The sequence below is a fragment of the Tursiops truncatus genome, chromosome 2, assembly GCF_011762595.2.
Source record: "Tursiops truncatus isolate mTurTru1 chromosome 2, mTurTru1.mat.Y, whole genome shotgun sequence".
Lineage (NCBI taxonomy): Eukaryota > Metazoa > Chordata > Mammalia > Artiodactyla > Delphinidae > Tursiops > Tursiops truncatus.
This window is the reverse complement of record NC_047035.1, coordinates 100,646,337-100,666,804: the sequence shown is the minus strand read 5'-3', so window position 1 is coordinate 100,666,804 and position 20,468 is coordinate 100,646,337. Positions and strand designations below refer to the sequence as shown.

The following is a 20,468-nucleotide window of genomic DNA, read 5'->3' as shown; positions in this document are numbered from 1 at the left end:
TTATGCTTTTCTAGAAGTTCTTTTATTTGATGTAGATTTTTAAAATTAGTAATACTGATGTAACATACAATTTCAAAGCATCCGTTTTCATTTCAAAAATTATTTACTTATATTTTCCTCTCTTTTTTCCTTGGTCTCAGTTGCTAGAAGTGTATCTGTTTTCATAGTTATTTTTGAAGAACGATGCCTTGATTTTTGTCAGTTAGTTTTGTTTCATTTAAAATCAAGTAGTTTCTTATTTTTCTTAATATATTTCCCCTAATATATTTCCCCTGATTTAGTTTAATTTCTTTCATTGTTCTTATTTATTTCTTTAAGTTTACTGATTTTAATTTATATTCTTCCTTGTAGAAGTAATTCAGGTTTTGAGTTTTCCTCTGAGAACTGCTTTGGTTGTATAAATATATTTTGGTATATTGTGTTTAATTGTTGTTAATTCTTAGAAAAATCTGTCATTTCTGTTTGATTTCCCTTAGACCAAATAGTTATTTGTCAGTGTGATTTTTTAATATAGTATCCAAGGAAGTTTTATTAGTAGTATCTAACTTTATTGTAGAATATTCAGAGAATGTGTGCTAAGATTTCAAATTTGTGGGATATATTGTAAATGTCTTTGTGGCCTAATATACAATCAAAGTTTTTAACAGTCTGCAAGCTTTTGAAGAATATCTTTGCATTGCACAAAGTTATATATTTATATAATCAAGATGAATGCTTATTTAAATTTGTTACTTTATTATACTTATTATATTAGTTTTCTATTATTGCATAACAAATTACCACAAACCTAGCATCTTAATACAACACAAATTTATTATCTTACAGATTCTATGGGCCAAGATGGCATTGACGGTTCCTCTGCTCAAACCTCACAAGGCTAAAATCAAGCTGTTGGCCAGCCATCAGCCAGTGTCCTTACCTGGAGGCTCGACTAGAGAAAGCCATTCTAAGTACCTCAGGTTTTTGGTAGAATTCTTTTCCTTTTGGTAGAAAGAATGTTTCCATTGTGTTGCTGGTTGTTGGTTGGGAGCTGCTTTCAGACCCTAGGGTTGCTTTCAGGTCCTTGCCATATAACCCCCTCCATAAGCCCTCTCTGACTTCCAAATTTCTTAGTTTGGGAACAGCCCTGTCCATTTTAAGGGTTCCTCTAATTAGATCTAGCTCACCCAGGATAACCTCCCTTTTGTTTAACTCAAAGTCAACTGATTAGGGATATAAATTATAGTTGCAAAATCCCTTCAGCCATTAACATAACACAATCATAGGAGTGATATCCCATTGTATTCAAGCCTGGCCCATGCTAAAGGAGAGTGGACTATAGAGAGTGTATATACCTGTGGTGGGAAACTTGGGGACCAACTAAGAATTCTGTCTGCCACACTTAACCTATCAAATCCTGAGGAAGCTATGTTCACGTCTTCCGCCATGATAATGGTTTTAAATTCCTGTGTTATTGGAAGGTTTTACTTAATATATGTCTATATTATGCTTTGTTGTTTGTTGGGTGGCTTTGCACTGTGTCAGCTTGGCTGGGCTCAATGCATCTCCCCAAATTCCCTTTTCTGTATATTTCTGGTTGGGGTGGAGCCACCAGAGAGATTCTCACACAAGTTGTAGAGGACAGAATTAAAAGGGTAGGCATTTTGTAGCTCACATGTGTTGCTGCTTGTCTGCTGGTTCACCTTGTGGGTGGGAGGCAGCAGCCAGATCGCACCCACTTCACCTCCCCTGGCTCCTCCTTCAGCTTCTCTGATTCCTGCACTAGGGGTGTGTGTATGTGTGTGTGATTCCACGATGAAGTGTCTCAGCTTCTGTGGGACATCCAAACCACCATGGTCAGGGACAGTAAGGGCTAAGAGTTTTCAGCAGTTGTCAGTCTGTCCTTGTGGACTCCTGATTGTGCTGGTAGTTTCCGGCTTGTTCTTGTTCTCCCTCACTTTTCATGCATCTTCCCTTTCTGACTGCCTGCCCTATGGACCTCAAATATGCTCCCCTGTGCTAGTAACTGAACAAATGCAAATTAAAACCCCAATAACAATTCATGCCAATCAGATTGGCAAAAACAAAAAGTGCTATAGTATCCAGGGTAAGCCAGGGTTTAGATCCACTGCAACACCAGTACATTGCTGGTAGCAGTATAAATTGATATAAAACATTATGAGACAACACCTAGTTTGGCATTATCTAATAAATTTGAAGGTGTGGGTACCCAATGACCCAGCAATTCCACACCAAGAAATACACCCTGGGAAAATGATTGCATAAATGTACCTAGAGAAATGTACCAGATGGTTCCTAGCAGCACTATTTCTAATAGTAAAATAATTAGAAACAACCAGATGCTAAACAATAGTTAAATAGATAAATAAACTGAGTAAATTTTTATAATGGGATACCATAAAGCAGTTGAAATTAATGAATTACAGTTACAAAAAACAACATAAGTGAATATCAGAAATAGAATGTTGACCCAAAAAAAGTATGTTGCAGAAGAATTCATAAAGAACAGCTCTTTTTACATTAAGGAAAAAACATAGAAAATTGTCCAACAATTTTTAGGAACAAAGTCTATGAAGAAATGCAAAATGATGCTAAAAATAAAGCTCAGGATTATCAGGGGTTATGTCTCAGGAGAGGCAGAGAAGAAAGGGGATTTGAGGGACCAGGCGGGGACAGTAAAGTAATAGTCCTATTGATCATCATAAGCTGGGAGATGGGCTCAGAGGTGTTCATTGTATCATGAATTTTTATACCTTGCATTTGTTTTATTTATAAAGAGAAAAAGTAAAACATTGAAAAAATAACAGAAGAAATGAGCTCTCTGCTTCCTCTGCTCACTGATTCACCCTGTATGTCTTTGAGAGAGAAGTCTTTTTTTTTTTTTTTGGCTGCACTGCATGGCTTTCAGCATCTCAGTTTCTCCACCAGAGATTGAACCCAGGCCACAGCAGTGACAGCACTGAATCCTAAGCACTAGGCCATCAGGGAACTCCACAAGAAATCTTTTAAAAACATGATTTAGTTACAATTTTCCCTTTCCTATAGCTCAGTGATTCCCCATTCTTTAAAGAGTGAAGTCCAAACTCCCTAGACAGATATTCAAGGTCTTTCACAAATCTGGCTCCTCCAGACCTGCCCAAATATGTATGTCAATATTCCCCCAATGGGGCTTCCCTGGTGGCGCAGTGGTTGAGAGTCCGCCTGCCGATGCAGGGGACACGGGTTTGTGCCCTGGTCTGGGAGGATCCCACGTGCCGCAGAGCAGCTGGGCCTGTGAGCCATGGCCGCTGAGCCTGCGCGTCCGGAGCCTGTGCTCCACAAGGGGAGAGGCCACAACAGTGAGAGGCCCGCGTACCGCAAAAAAAAAAAAAAAAAAAAAAATATTCCCCCAAATTAAACACTCCATTTCTTCTGAAAGGGCCCATAAGGGTCCCACAAAGTGCCTTGCTCATTTCTGCCCACAGGTTCTTCCTTGTGCTCTATCCATTCACCTCAAATGCCCTTCCTCTGCCTCTCTTCCCATTCAAACCCTACTCATCTTATCTCCCTAAGGCCATGACTACTTGCTAACTCATTTATGAACCCTTTCCTCTCAGTTCCACTGAACAGTGAAATCTCTCACAGTCAAATGCGTATCCCATTCATGGCATGAATTACTTATCCTTTAATTATATACAGCTTCTTACCTCTTCTTGTCTGTGTGTGTATGTATGTACACATGTTTTTTTTATCCCCAAATAGATGACAAACTCTTCAAAAATAAGAATTATGCTTTATATTTCTTGGTATGGCCTAAAGGGCTTAGCATAGTAAACATTTGTCATAAATAAAGAAGCTTTCGCAGAGACCTTCAAGATGGCAGAGGAGTAAGACGTGGAGATCACCTTTCTCCCCACAACTACATCAGAAATGTGGAACAACTATGGAACAACTCCTACAGAACACCTACTGAATGCTGGCAGAAGACCTCAGACTTCCCAAAAGGCAAGAAACTCCCTCCCTAACCCACCTGGGTAGGGCAAAAGAAAGAAGAAAAAACAGAAACAAGAGAATACGGATGAGACTTGCACCTAGGGGAGGGAGCTGTGAAGGAGGAAAAGTTTCCACACACTAGGAAGGCCCTTCACTGGCAGAGACGGGGGGTTGGCCGCTGGGGGTGGGGGAAGCTTCAGAGCCACAGAGGAGAGCACAGCAACAGTGGTGCAGAAGGCAAATCAGAGAGATTCCCGCACAGGGGATCCGTGCCGACCAGCACTCACCAGCCCGAGGCTCTTCTGCTCAACCGCCGGGGCGGGTGGGGGCTGGGAGGTGAGGCTCGAGCTTTGGTTGGATCCCAGGGAGAGGACTGGGGTTGGCTGCATGAACACAGCCTGAAGGTGGCTAGCTCACCACAGCTAGCCGGGAGGGAGTCCAGAAAAAACTCTGGACCTGCCAAAGAGGCAAGAGACCATTGTTTCAGTGTGTGCGAGGAGAGGGGGTTCAGAGCACCGCCTAAATGAGCTACAGAGACGAGTGCGAGCTGTGGCTATGAGCGCGGACCCCAGAGATGGGCTTGAAACGCTAAGGCTGCTGCTGCAGCCAGCAAGAAGCCTGTGTGCAAGCACAGGTCACTGTCCACACCTCCCCACCCAGGAGCCCGTGCAGCCCACCACTGCCAGGGTCCCGTGATGCAGGGACAACTTCTCCGGGAGAACATGGTGCACCTAATGCTGTTGCAATGTCTCACTGGCCTCTGCAGCCACAGGCTCACCCCGCATTCCATACCCATCCCTTTCCCCAGCCTGAGTGAGCCAGAGCCCCCAGTCACCTGCTACTTTAACCCCGTGCTGTCTGAGCAGGAACAGATGCCCTCAGGTGACCTATACGCAGAGGCGGGGCCAAATCCAAAGCTGAAACCCAGGAGCTGTGTGAACAAAGAAGAGAAAGGGAAATTTCTCCCAGCAGCCTCAGGAGCAGCAGATTAAATCCCCACAATCAACTTGATGTACCCTGCATCTCCGGAATATGTGAATAGACGACAAATCATCCCAAAATTGAGGCGGTGGACTTTGGGAGCAACTGTAGAGTTGGGGTTTGCTTTCTGCATCTAATTTGTTTCATTTGTTAATTCCCCGGTCCAGGAGGATCCCACATGCCGAGGAGCGGCTGGGCCCGTCAGCCATGGCCACTGAGCCTGCATGTCCGGAGCCTGTGCTCCGCAATGGGAGAGGCCACAACAGTGAGAGGCCCACATAAAACAAAACAAAAACAAAAACAAAAAAATTCTCTAAAAGGAATCAATAGCAGATTAACTGAGGCAGAAGAACGGATAAGTGACGTGGAAGATAAATAGTGGAAATAACTATCATAGAGCAGAATAAAGAAAAAAGAATGAAAAGAATTGAGGACAGTCTCAGGGACCTCTGGGACAACAATTAAATGCACCAACATTCGAATTATAGGGGTCGCAGAAGAAGAAGAGAAAAAGAAAGGGACTGAGAAAATATTTGAAGACATTATAGTTGAAAACTTCCCTAATATGGGAAAGGAAATAGTTAATCAAGTCCAGGAAGCACAGAGAGTCCCATACAGGATAAATCCAAGGAGAAACACGCCAAGACACATATTAATCAAACAATCAAAAATTAAATACAAAGAAAAAATATTAAAAGCAGCAAGGGAAAAACAACAAATAACATACAAGGGAATCCCCATAAAGTTCACAGCTGATCTTTCAGCAGAAACTCTGCAAGCCAGAAGGGAGTGGCAGGACATATTTAAAGTGATGAAAGGGAAAAACCTCCAACCAAGATTACCCAGCAAGCATCTCATTCAGATTCGATGGAGAAATTTTGCATTACAGACAAGCAAAAGCTAAGGTGATTCAGCACCACTAAACCAGCTTTACAACAAATGCTAAAGGAACTTCTCTAGGCAGGAAGCACAAGAGAAGGAAAAGACCTACAATAACAAACCCCAAACAATTAAGAAAATGGTAATAGGAACATACATATCGATAATTACCTTAAATGTAAATGGATTAAATGTTCCCACCAAAAGACATAGACTGGCTGAATGGATACAAAAACAAGACCCATATATATGTTGTCTACAAGAGACCCACTTCAGACCTAGGGACACATACAGGCTGAAAGTGAGGGAATAGAAAAAGATAGTCCATGCAAATGGAAATCAAAAGAAAGCTGGAGTAGCAATACTCATATTAACAAAACAGACTTTAAAATAAAGACTGTTACAAGAGACAAAGAAGGATACTACATGATGATCAAAGGGTCCATCTAAGAAGAAGATATAACAATTGTAAATATTTATGCACCCAAAATAGGAGCACCTCAATACATAAGGCAAATAATAACCATAAAAGGGGAAATCAACAGTAACACAATCATAGTAGGGGACTTTAACACCCCACTTTCACCAATGGACAGATCATCCGAAATGAAAATAAATAACACAAGCTTTAAATGATACATTAAACAAGATGGATTTAATTGATATTTTTAGGACAGTCCATCCAAAAACAACAGAATATACTTTCTTCTCAAGTGCTCATGGAAGATTCTCCAGGATAGATCATGTCTTGGGTCACAAATCAAGCCTTGGTAAATTTAAGAAAATTGAAATCATATGAAGTATCTTTTCCGACCACAATGCTATGAGACTAGATATCAATTACAGGAAATAAATCTGTAAATAATACAAATACATGGAGGCTAAACAATGCACAACTAAATAACCAAGTGTTCACTGAAGAAATCAAAGAGGAAATCAAGAAATACTTAGAAACAAATGACAATGAAAACATGATGACCCAAAACCTATGGGATGCAGCAAAAGCAGTTCTAAGAGGGAAGTTTATAGCAATACAGTCCTATCTCAAGAAACAAGAAACATCTCAAGTAAACAACCTAACCTTACACCTAAAGCAATTAGAGAAAAAAGAACAAAAAACCTCCAAAGTTTGCAGAAGGAAAGAAATCATAGAGATCAGATCAGAAATAAATGAAAAAGAAATGAAGGAAACAATAGCAAAGATCAATAAAACTAAAAGCTGGTTCTTTGAGAAGTTAAATTGATAAACCATTTGCCAGACTCATCAAGAAAAAAAGGGAGAAGACTCAATAGAATTAGAAATGAAAAAGGAGAAGTTACAACAGACACTGCAGAAATACAAAGCATTCTAAGACTACTACAAGCAATTCTATGCCAAAAAAATGGACAACCTGGAAGAAGTGCACAAATTCTTAGAAAAGCACAACCTTCTGATACTGAACCAGGAAGAAGTAGAAAATATAAACAGACCAATCACAAGCACTGAAATTGAGACTGTGATTAAAAATCTTCCAACAAACAAAAGCCCAGGACCAGATGGCTTCACAGGTGAATTCTATGAAACATTTAGAGAAGAGTTAACACCTTTCCTTCTCAAACTCTTCAAAAATATAGCAGAGGGAGGAACACCCCTAAACTCATTCTATGAGTCCACCATCACCCTGATACCAAAACAAGACAAAATCGTCACAAAGAAAGAAAACTACAGGCCAATGTCACTGATGAACATAGATGCAAAACTCCTCAACAAAATACTAGTAAACAGAATCCAACAGCACGTTAAAAGGATCATACACCATGATCAAGTGGGGTTTATCCCAGGAATGCAAAGATTCTTCAATATACGCAAATCAATCAATGTGATACACCATATTAACAAATTGAAGGACAAAAACCATGTGATTATCTCAATAGATGCAGAAAAAGCTTTTGAGAAAATTCAACATCCATTTATGAAAAAAGCCCTCCAGAAAGTAGGCATAGAGGGAACTTACCTCAACATAATAAAGGCCGTATATGACAAACCCACAGCCAACATCATTCTCAGTGATGAAAAACTGAAACCATTTCCTCTAAGAACAGGAACAAGACAAGGTTGTCCACTCTCACCGCTATTATTCAACATAGTTTTGGAAATATTAGCCACAGCAGTCAGAGAAGAAAAAGAAATAAAAGGAATCCAATTTGGAAAAGAAGAAGTAAAGCTGTCACTGTTTGCAGGTGACATGATACTATACGTAGAGAATCCTAAAGATGCTACCAGAAAACCACTAGAGCTAATCAATGAATTTGGTAAAGTAGCAGGATACAAAATTAATGCACAGAAATCTCTTGCATTCCTATACACTAACAACGAAAGATCAGAAAGAGTTAAGGAAACACTCCCGTTTACCATTGCAACAAAGAGTAAAATACCTAGGAATAAACCTACCTAAGGCGAAAAAAAACCTGGGTGCAGAAAACTATAAGCCACTGATGAAAGAAATTAAAGATGATACAAACAGATGGAGAGATATACCATGTTCTTGGACTGGAAGAATCAACATTGTGAAAATTACTACCCAAAGCAATCTACACATTGAATGCAATCCCCATCAAACTACCAATGGCATTTTTCACAGAACTAGAGCAAAAAATTTCCGAATTTGTATGGAAACACAAAAGACCCCAAATAGCCAAAGCAATCTTGAGAAAGAAAAATGGAGCTGGAGGAATCAGGCTCCGTGACTTCAGACTATTACATAAAGCTACAACAATCAAGACAGTATGGTACTGGCACAAAAACAGAAATATAGATCAATGGAACAGAATAGAAAGCCCAGATGTAATCCCACACACATATTGTCATCTTATTTTTGATTAAGGAGGCAAGAATATACAGTGGAGAAAAGGCAGCTTCTTCAATAAATGGTGCTGGGAAAACTGGACAGGTACATGTAAAAGTATGAAATTAGAACACTCCCTAACACCATACATAAAAATATACTCAAAATGGATTAAAGACCTAAATGTAAGGCCAGACACTATCAAACTCTTAGAGGAAAACATAGGCAGAAAACTCTATGACATAAATCACAGCAAGATCCTTTTTGACCTACCTCCTAGAGAAAGGGAAATAAAAAGAAAAATAAACGTATGGTACCCAATGAAACTTAAAAGCTTTTGCACAGCAAAGGAAACTATAAACAAGATGAAAACTCAACCCTCAGAATGGGAGAAAATATTTGCAAATGAAGCAACTGACAAATGATTAATCTCCAAAATATACAAGCAGCTCATGCAGCTCAACATCCAGAAAACAACCAAGTAATCCAAAAATGAGCAGAGGACCTAAATCGACATTTCTCCAAAGAAGATTGCCAACAAACACATGAAAGGATGCTCAACATCACTAATCATTAGAGAAACGCAAATCAAAACTACAATGAGGTTTCACCTCACACCGGTCAGATTGGTCATCATCAAAAAGTCTACAAACAATAAATGCTGGGTAGGGTGTGGAGAAAAGGGAACTGTCTTGCACTGTTGGTGGGAATGTAAATTAATACAGCCACTATGGAGAACAGTATGGAAGTTCCTTAAAAATCTAAAAATAGAAAAAAAAATCTAAAAATAGAACTACTATACGACCCAGCAACTCCACTACTGGGCATATACCCAGAGAAAACCTTAATTCAAAAAGAGTCATGTACCACAATGTTCATTGCAGCTCTATTTACAATAGCCAGGACATGGAGGCAACCTAAGTGTCCATTGACAGATGAATGGATAAAGAAGATGTGGCACATATATACAATGGAATATAACTCAGCCATAAAAAGAAGTGAAATTGAGTTATTTGTAGTGAGGTGGATGGACCTAGAGTCTGTCATACAGAATCATGTATGTCAGAAAGAGAAAAACAAATGTCATATGCTAACCCATATATGTGGAACTTAAAAATAAATAAATAAATAAATGGTTCTGAAGAACCTAGGGGCAGGACAGGAATAAAGACACAGACATAGAGAATGGACTTGAGGACACGGGGAGGGGAAGGGTAAGCTGGGGCAAAGTGAGAGAGTGGCATGGACATATATGCAGTGCCAAATGTAAAATAAATAGCTAGTGGGAAGCAGCCGCATAGCACAGGGAGATCAGCTCCGTGCTTTGTGACCACCTAGAGGGGTGGGATAGGGGAGGGTGGGGGGAGACGCAAGAGGGAGGGGATATGGAGATATATGTATAGCTGATTCACTTTGTGAACTAACACACCATTGTAAAACAACTATACTCAAATAAAGATGTTTAAAAAGAAAAAGAAAACCTATAACTCTGTCTTTATCAAACACACAAATCATGTCACAGTAAAATTATCATCATAGAAGTACAACTTTATACGTGTTTATGGAGATTCCAATATAGGCAGAATGTTCTTTTTTTTAACAGCTTTTCACAGTTTATCGAGCTTTTGCATAAATTATTTTTTCATATCTCAAAACAATCATGTAAAGTAAAAGGGGTAGATACAAATTGCAGTTTTTTGTCATTTCTCTGTCTCTTGTACTATACTGTGAATGTTTCGAGGATTAGAAACTATGTTGACTGTGACACCCAGGATATGGTATGTCCATGGCACATAATCTTTGAATACAAATATATGTTGATGTAGGGAGTGAGGAGAACCCTCCCTTTACAGTTGAGAAAACTGAAGCCCAAAACAAAGTAGCGAGCTGTCCAAAACCATGCAGTTAGTGGGAGGGTGAGGATTCAAATCTGAACCTTTGGACTCTGGTTCCAGTTCACCTTCTACAATTGCTCAGAGAGAGTGGAGAAATCCCATTTTGTCATAAAGTGAAAGGAGATTTTGGCTTACAGTAGATTTTTATTCAACCTTTCCCAATTTCTTTATGAGTATGCTATTTCATAGAGTGAATACACTATAATTGGGAAAAGATTCCTTTGGTAGAATTGCAATTCTCTGTGAGTGAGGCTGAGGCCAAGGGATTGGTCCTGCCAGTGTCATTTGACCTGGACGACTCCACAGCCCCAGTCATGTGCATCTCCAAATTACACACAGCTGATCACTCAGGCCAGGGGTTATCTTGTGCAAATCTATCTCCAGAACTGCAAAAAAACAAAAGCATGTGCCCTGTAGATAGTACATTAGCAACAACATCTCTGTGTAGGGCAGCTAGTATTACAACTGTAACTTTATTATTTCAGGAGCCTAAATAATTCATCAGTCTTGGGATCAGGGTGAGGGATCACAAGTTCCACAAGGAAGCCCATTGCCCTGGAAGTTCATGCATTCCCCCCACCAGGAAGATGCTGGACACAATATCTTGAGAAAGGCATTGAAGTTCCCCCCATATCTCTCAGCAATTAGGGTAGGGGTCCATTGCCTGCTTTTTGAGCTCTGCCAGTGGAGCTCCCCAGATGCCTACTGGTTCTGTATAGTAGCCCAGCCTGCTCTCCATACAGTCCTGAGAGTCTGGGAATTCCTTCTTATTCTAGCAAGTAACTATTGCTCTTTTGGTTGGTTATATTGTCAGTCATCTCTATAAAAGTGCTAGATCAGAAGGCTTTCCTTCCAGAAGTTACTCCACGAATTACAATTCTAAGTGCTCCATTAAGCACAGAGGGCACAAAAATCTGTTTTTAAAGTTCTTTCCAAGGTAGCCCTCTTCTCCTAATTTTGTACTTGTTGTAGCGCAATGGGAAGAATCAGCAATGGTTACTGATCCATTTCTCAGTAAAGGGCAAAGTAAAGGGTGAACTTTACCTTGTCCTTAGATAAGACATGGCATCCTAACCTAAAGAACATCCTGGAACTCTCCATATACTTCTAGGAGACTCCCATGAGAAACTGAGGCACACATGCAATGTAAGTTTCCTTCATTTCCCAAATCACCAAGGTTGCTTTTTTTAAAATTATTATTATTACAATGTTTGCAAATTTAATTTGTTAGCTGGTGAAAAATATATTAAGTGACCTCCAGAAATTTTAAAAGAAAACCATATAGTTTCAAGTAGACCATTATCTAGGAATTCCCTGCAGAATATACCACTGGCAGCAAAACATTTGTTATTGGTGGTGAGTTAACAGTGTGTTTTGAAATGCCATATTTCTCAATGGAAGTGTGCTCTCAAAACACCTCTAAACATCTGATTTAATACAAAGAATTTGGAGACTACAATAGTGGCTATTCATATGGACCTTTTGCAGATTAATCTCTGAATAATTGATCAAATCTCCACCTAGCTGAGGTGCTTTAATGGTTGAATTGATAAAAAGTAACCAATCAATTCATGATCACCATAAGCAGTAGAGAAAAAATTTAAAGTCAACTTCATTTGATCTGAATTGAATGTAGTTGTAGCTAATGTGTGCTTGCCCAGGGAAATCTTTGATTCCATGACTGTCATGTCCTCTATGATGTGAGTTCATTGATCTTCTGGGTACAAAGATAAAGAACATCTGTTTACCCAAATATTTGCTCAGGAAGATTTAAGGGGAAGTATGTTGACTAAATGAAGGAAGGTCACTTCTGTTTTTGCTGTTTCTGTGATATCGAAGGGTTTCACTGATGAAACTTGGTATGCTACTAAAGGATATGAAGGAGAACATTACAGTCGATTTGAAAATGGCAGTCAGTTATATTTATCAAATGAACATTAAAATATTGTATTTGGTACATGGAGAGAGGCAAAGTGATATTTGAAAGCAGCTTAATATACTGTCTGAAAACATGTTGGGCATGTTGTTTGTATTGTCTATAGTATGGTATATTGTTCTTATCCACATTGATGCAATTCAGTTCAACAAACGTTTTTTGAATATATAAGTGCTTGGGACTGTGCTAGGTCCTGGGTACATGAAGATGAATGAAAAAGAGCCTGGGCCTTCAAGCTGATCTCAATCCAATTAAGAAACCACATAGATAGTAAATTTTGTAAATGTATAAATGGTTGAACTGAGTAAACTCTTAATCCATGGAATTCCCAGAACTTTTTGCCCTTAAAAGGATGTCAGGGCTTCCCTGGTGGCACAGTGGTTGAGAGTCCGCCTGCCGATGCAGGGGACGCGGGTTCGTGTTCCGGTCTAGGAAGATCCCACATACCGCGGAGCGGCTGGGCCCGTGAGCCATGGCCACTGAGCCGGCATGTCCGGAGCCTGTGCTCCGCAACAGGAGAGGCCACAACAGTGAGAGGGCTGCGTACCGCAAAAAAAAAAAAAAAGGATGTCAAAGAGAGAGGCTGATTAACTCTTATGAAAGGAGATTGTCCTTCAATGGAATGAACTGAGACCCAGGATGTTGTCTTCAGCTTCACAGATCTAAAACTTAATTTCATAGTGTCACTCAAGTATGACTAAGCCCTGGAGGACTGACTCAAGTCACCAAATTCACTAGAGGCTGACTAATGAATGGGATGTCTGTTTATTAATTTACAGTGTGAAAAACAACCATGTTACTCCTTTTGGCTGATCAACACACGCCTTTTAGTAATAGTCTTCGCAGAAGCCAGATTGCTCTTGAAAGCTTGGAAAACATGGATCAGAGCAGAGGGAATTGGCTGCCTCAACAACTGCTCCTTCCACCCACAGGCTGTTGCCCTTCAGGAAGGATTTGCTTCTCATTCCACACTCAGGGATTCTCTCTCTAGGCTGCAGACCCTTCTGATCCTCATCTTCTTGGCTCCTTTTCGTATTCCCTTTTCATCAGCCTTTTCAGTTTTCACCTTTCATTCCCTCTGCTTTGGGATTGATGTTTCCTTAGATGGTCCCTGAACCTCAACCTGACTTTCACTGCTTGCTTCTGTCCTTCAGATAACTCTTGGCACTGTCGCTGCCCACTCCCACGTCTAGCCCAGCAACCAGGATCTTTCTCCATCCAAAAGCCTAGCATCCCCATCCCCATCACTTTGTCCTGGAGGGGATTCAGAAAGTAACCTGATTGATGATGTACCTATTTCTACTACAGAAATCTGTCCATGGAAGGAATGAGACCATTGTGTCCATCGGTCATGACTCCATCAGCAATCCTGGAGACCATTTCTTCTTTTGAGAGAGAGCTCAGTGTGGGGTTGAACTCACAGGCCCCAGAGTCAGAGCTTTGGTTTCTATTTTTTCTTCACCACTTAATAGCTGTGGTGCCTTTGGCAAGTTATTAACTGCTTTGCACCTCAGTTTCCTCTTTTATAGAAAGGGGATTATAAGAGTTCATATCTCAGAGGTTCTGAGGCGTAAATGTATTATATAACAATGCATATGGCACATAGTAAGCACAAGATACTGTTACTGCTCTTGGTCTGTACTTTTTCTGGATTCCAAGTAGCCCCTTTCCCTTATGAGAGCACAATGACCTCAGATGTTTCACAGTGCAGCTGAGTGGGCTCTAGTTTCAGAGTAACACCCTCTTGATGGGATGCAGTAGAGGATCAGATTAGATGAGATAACATATTCATACTTGCTTACCATCTCCAGCATGCACAACTTAACATCTGCCTCATCACAGTGACAACAGCCACCACTTATTTAGCACTTCTTAATGTGTCAGGCACCATGTGAATAGCTTTATGAATATTACCACATGTAACCTTGGCAACACCCTTATAAAGGAAGGTATTGTTTTTGCAGTTCTAAAGATGAGGAAACTGGGCTTCCTGGTTTTAGCACGTTGTCTGGAATGGACGGCAACTGGAGGAGCTCTTACTTGAACCGAGGTCTTCCCAGTTCTAGAACCCAGGCTTTTTTCCTTCTCCATAATGCTCTACAGTCTCCCCCATAAAATTCAGAGTTGTCTTTAAGTTGTCTGCATATTCTAGGGGCACCTTCTTATAGACTCCCAAAATAAGGACATGGACCTATTGTCCATAATCAGTTCAAGCCAGATGCCTGGAATTTCTTGGGTCAGCCCTGAGTGTACGTTTTGGCACAGCTGTCCTGCATTTTGTTTATTTGTTTTGCTGCAATTGTTGCTATTGTTGCTATTGTTGTTTTTATTTTGGTGCCAATTCAGGATTCCTTATTCCTAACAGGAACCAATTAACTGAACCTTTATGTCTGAATACCCTCTGACTGAAGACCAATTTACTAATCTTAGAGTTAATAAATTCTTGACCTAGAATTCCTAAATGCCCCTCCTTTTAGGGACAGGATTGATCCCGGGCTAGACCCCAGGGTTGGAGTCAATCCATCATATTGATTAGAGGACTTGGTGGCTACAGGTCAAGGATACCATCCTCATACCCACTCTATGGCTTCCATGTCCCTTCTCCGGCTCCCTTCAATTCCTTTGGGGAATCAGTCCCCAAAGACTCTGTCCTTGGACGCTTGCTCAAGCCTGGCTTCGGCGTCTGGCTTCTGGGTTTTCAGCACAAAACCCACAAGTGCTACCCTTGGAGATCCAAAGTCCTGAGGTGAACTGGGAACTTTGATTCTGGCCCCACAGGGCAGGCTCTTTACCCCCATCTTTTCCAGGCAAACGTTCTTGTCTTTCCACCTTCTCCATTTCTTGTTAACATACCTTTATCCTCTAGGTCTCCCAGGTTTGTAATCTTGGAGTCACCTTCGATGTGTCTCTGAACTTATACTACATATTTAGCCTTCTACCGTAGTTATCTCTTATATTTGCCTTATCTTTTCCTATCTCACTGACAGCCCTAAACCTTTTTATTATGTATATGAATTACTAAAATAATCTGTGAACCCCAGAGTTTTTAACCTGGGAAACAAGCACCCCCTGGAAGGTCCATAGATGAGCTTTAATGGGTCTGTAGAACGCCTGAAATTATTTTTTGAAATACTGGTGTGCTGGTATTCATACATGCATTTTTCTATGTAAAATAAGTTTTCATCAATCTCTCAAGAGAGTTGTATCGATTTCCAATTACCATTGAAACAAATTACCAAAAATTTAGTGGCTTACAGCAACACAGATTTATTCTCTTAAAAGTCTGGAAGTCAGACTTCTGAAATCGAAGTGTTGCCAGGGCTGCATTTCTTCTGGAGGCTTCTATGTCCTTGCCTTTTCTGGTTTCTAGGGGCCACCTGTATTCTGTAGTTTGTGGTCCCTTCCCTGCATCACTCCAACCTCTTGCCTCTGTTGTCATATCTCCTACTATTCACTCTGATCTTCTGCCTCCCTCTTATAAGGACTCTGGTAATTACATTGGGCCCATTCTGGTAATCCAGGGTACTCTCCCCCTCTCAAGGTTCTTAATTTAATCACATTTGAAAAGTCCCTTTTGCCATATAAGGTAACATTCACAGGTTCCAGGCATTAGAATATGGACATCTTTAGGGTACCGTTATTCAACCTACCATGGAGTTAATACCCCAAATATACTGTCTTCACTGGCTTCTTTAGCAACCTAGACAATTATTTCTCAAACATCACTCTCACTTGCTATCTCCTGTATAAGTTTGTAATTACTTCCTCTTACCTATAGATCAATGTACACTCTGAATCCAGCATTTAAGGCCATTAGCCAGCAGGCCCCAATTCATCTCTCTAATCTCATTCCCAATGTTCCCCAGCTGGGACACTCTAAGTCATTCCCCTGAGAAAGCATTATTATTCCCAGCTCCACCCTGTTCACACTGTTCACTGCCAAGAATAACCTCCTGACTCACTCCTCTCCACCATTGTAATTTCCTCCCTTTTTTATGAAAGACTTTCTTCCATGTCATTTATCATTCATGATGTTTTCCTTTATGAAGCCTTAGACTCATTGTTGACCAATACTGTACTCGTGTTTTACTTTGACTTATCCTCTGGCTGAGGATGAGTAAATATTCTAAGAACAAAAGTTTCTTTCACATTCCTCAAAATGCCTAGAGGAGCTTATGAATGAATAGTTCCTTTTCTCTCTTCCATCTTTTCCCAGAAAACAACCCTATACTCCACAGATACACTGTGTCTTTCATTTTGGTCCTTTCTCTACCATCCAACATTAGCTATTCTGAAATATTATCATCAAGTGACTTGCACAAAGAAAATAAAGTTTCATGGACAAGAATTTTAAAAAGTATTCAATTAAAAGAAACTATCTTTATTTCAGCCTCTGGTATTTAAAAGTCTAAGAGGTATTTTTCAGATTTTCCCCCATCAGGGATGGAGAAAAGGCACAATTTAGAAAAGCTTAGGGGCTTCCCTGGTGGTGCAGTGGTTTAAGAATCCGCCTGCCAATGCAGGGGACATGGGTTCAAGCCCTGGTCCAGGAAGATCCCACAGGCTGTGGAGCAACTAAGCCCGTGTGCCACAACTACTGAAGCCTGCGTGTCTAGAGCCCGTGCCCTGCAACAAGAGAAGCCACTGCAATGCGAAGCCCGCGCACCACAACAAAGAGTAGCCCCCCACTTGCCACAACTAGAGAAAGCCCATGCACAGCCACGAAGACCCAATGCAGCCAAAAATAAATAAATAAAATAAATTTTTTTTTAAATAGAGAAGCTTAAAGAGGGGGATTATTTTACCTATAGTACAAATGGAATGTGTTGTTTATCTATAGTGAGTTGGAAATATCACAGTCTGTCTTTTCCTCTTCCCATCCACTGATGGCATGGGCTTAGCCAAAGCTCCTGGACAACTTCTTATAAAATTCTCTTTAGAACTCTGGGCAAAGCCCCTGATTGACAGTAGGACTCCTCCACTCCCACCTTCTCCATTTGCTACTTCTCTTGGCTCTAACTGCAAATTATCTTTCCTCTAAGAACCCAGTTGCCTTTTTGACTCTATTTCCAAAGGCTTATTCTTCTACATCCCCTCTCCTGCCTACATCTCTGAGACAAGGGGAAAAGACCAGCTTTCCTGAGTCCTCACTATTTCCGCTACCTTATTCCTTTGAGCTCCAAATTCTTGGGCCACACTGTCTTCCACTGTCATTTTGCTTTGTTTTTTTAAGTGTGGTCAATATTTAAAATGTTTATTATATAAAATTACTTTTATAGTTAGAAAACATGAAGAAATAATGATTTCATAGGCTTTCCTCTCTGTGTCTGGAAACTGCTGGCAGAGGTACTTGGGGAATGCCCATTGTCAGACTGAAATGTAAAGTGACAGTACTAAAAACTTTATAGTCCCCTCATGTCAAGTGAGTTGAACTCAGAAGGCCCCTTTCTTTCTTGCTTCCTTCTTTCCTTCCTTCTTTTCTTTAACTAAGAAGTTTTTTTACTCAAAGTTCCTATAGGTGTTGGGTGTGGTTATTTCTGCTAAGTTACATTCCAAATGGTTGAGATGGGGTCTGGACTATAAACAGGATTCTTAAATGATGTTCAAAAAAGAAAACACATGTATACGTAATCACATATTCTAAACCATATGTAGCCAACATTGGTTTGCTAACACAACAGCCATCTCCCTTTCCTTTTCTTTATCATAGCAGGGCCCCTATTCCACTCCAGAGGTGATTCCTCTCCCATGTGACTCAAGGATAAATCTTGACTGGTGTAAGCCAATCGTCAGACACAATTTCTCTTGCCAGTGATTGTTTTAAACATGGACATGTGATCTAGTCCTGGACAACATATAATAATGAGCAAATATCTACTGGGGAATGTTGGGAAGCATTCGCTTCACTTTTTTTTTTTTTTTTTTTTGTGGTACGCGGGCCTCTCACTGTTGTGGCCTCTCCGGTTGGGGAGGACAGGCTCCGGACGCGCAGGCTCAGCGGGCATGGCTCACGGGCCCAGCCGCTCCGCGGCATGTGGGATCTTCCCAGACCGGGGCATGAACCCGTGTCCCCTGCATCAGCAGGCGGACTCTCAACCACTGCACCACCAGGGAAGCCCTCGCTTCACTTTTTAATTTTACTTTATTTATTTATTTTTTATACAGCAGGTTCTTATTAGTTATCTATTTTATACATATTAGTGTATACATGTCAATCCCAATCTCCCAGTTCATCACACCACCACCACCATCCCCGCCACCTTCCCCCCTCGGTGTCCATACGTTTGTTCTCTACATCTGTGCCTCTAGTTCTGCCTTGCAAACTAGTTCATCTATACCATTTTTCTATTTATTTATTTATTTTTGGCTGTGTTGGGTCTTCATGGCTGTGCACAGGCTTTCTCTAGTTGTGGCTAATGGGGGCTATTCTTTGATGTGGTGCATGGGCTTCTCATTACAGTGGCTTCTCTTGTTGTGGAGCACAGGCTCTAGGTGCACTGGCTTCAGTAGTTGTGGCATGCATGCTTCAGTAGTTGTGGCACAAGAGCTCTAGAGAGCAGGTTCAGTGGTTGTGGAGCACGGGCATAGTTGCTCTGCGGCATGTGGGATCTTCCTGGACCAGGGCTCGAACCCCTGTCCCGTGCATTGGCAGGTGGATTCTTAACTACTGCGCCACCGGGGAAGTCCTGTACCATTTTTCTAGATTCCACATATATGCATTGATATACGATATTTGTTTTCCTCTTTCTGATTTACTTCACTCTGTATGGCAGTCTCTAGATCCATCCACGTCTCTACAAATGACCCAACTTCGTTCCTTTTTATGGCTGAGTAATATTCCATTGTATACATGTACCACATCTTCTTTATCCATTCATCTGTCGGTGGGCGTTTGGTTGCTTCCATGACCTGGCTATTGTAAATAGTGCTGCAATGAACATTGGGGTGCATGTGTCTTTTTGAATTATGGTTTTTTATGTGTATATGCCCAGGAGTGGGATTGTGGGGTCATATGATAATTCTATTTGTAGTTTTTTAAGGAACCTCCATACTGTTCTCCATAGTGGCTGTATCAGTTTACAGTCCCACCAACAGTGCAAGAGGGTTCCCTTCTCTTCACACCCTCTCCAGCATTTACTGTTTGTAGATTTTCTGATGATGCCCATTCTAAACAGTGTGACGTGATACCTCATTGAGTTGTGATTTGCATTTCTCTAATAATTAGTGATGTTGAGCAGCTTTTCATGTGCCTCTTGGCCATCAGTATGTCTTCTTTGGAGAAATGTCTATTTAGGTCTTCTGCCCATTTTTTGATTGGGTTGTTTCTTTTTTAATATTGAGCTGCATAAGCTATTTATATATTTTGGAGATTAATACTTTGTCCATTGAGTTTTTTGCAAATATTTTCTCCCATTCTGAGGGTTGTCTTTTTGTCTTGTTTATAGTTTCCTTTGCTGTGCAAAAGCTTTTAAGTTTCATTAGGTTCCATTTGTTTATTTTTGTTTTTATTTCCATTATGCTAGGAGGTGGGTCAAGAAAGATCTTGATGTAATTTATGTCAAAAAATGTTTTTCCTATGTTTTCCTCTAAGAGTTCTACAGTGTCTGGTCTTACATTTAGGTCTTTAATCCATTTTGAGTTTATTTTTGTGTATGGTGTTAGGGAGTGTTCTAATTTCATTCTTTTACATGTAGCTGTCCAGTTTTTCCAGCACCATTTATTGAAGAGACTATCTTTTCTCCATTGTATATCCTTGCCTCCTTTGTCATAAATTAGTTGACCATAAGTGCATGGCTTTATCTCTGGACTTTCTATCCTGTTCCATTGACCTATATTTCTGTTTTTGTGCCAGTACCATATTGTCTTGATTATTGTATCTTTGTAGTATAGTCTGAAGCCAGGGAGTCTGATTCTTCCAGCTCTGTTATTTTCCCTCATTGTTGCTTTGGCTATTCAGTCTTTTGTGTCTCCATACAAATT

General features: G+C 40.5%; 1 protein-coding gene across 3 annotated transcripts in view; it reads left to right on the top strand.

Moving 5' to 3' along the window:
- ALDH1A2 (aldehyde dehydrogenase 1 family member A2) overlaps positions 1–20,468 on the top strand; it is a 342,743-nt gene that overhangs the window by 173,402 nt on the left and 148,873 nt on the right. Inside the window, exon 6 of one of the 3 annotated variants that reach the window (XM_073801066.1) lies at positions 826–966. In XM_073801066.1, coding sequence (XP_073657167.1) covers positions 826–966 — 141 coding nt within the window. Of the gene's footprint in view, positions 1–825; positions 967–20,468 lie in introns of those variants that run through there. The other 2 variants (XM_073801068.1, XM_073801067.1) reach the window with 2 other exon arrangements.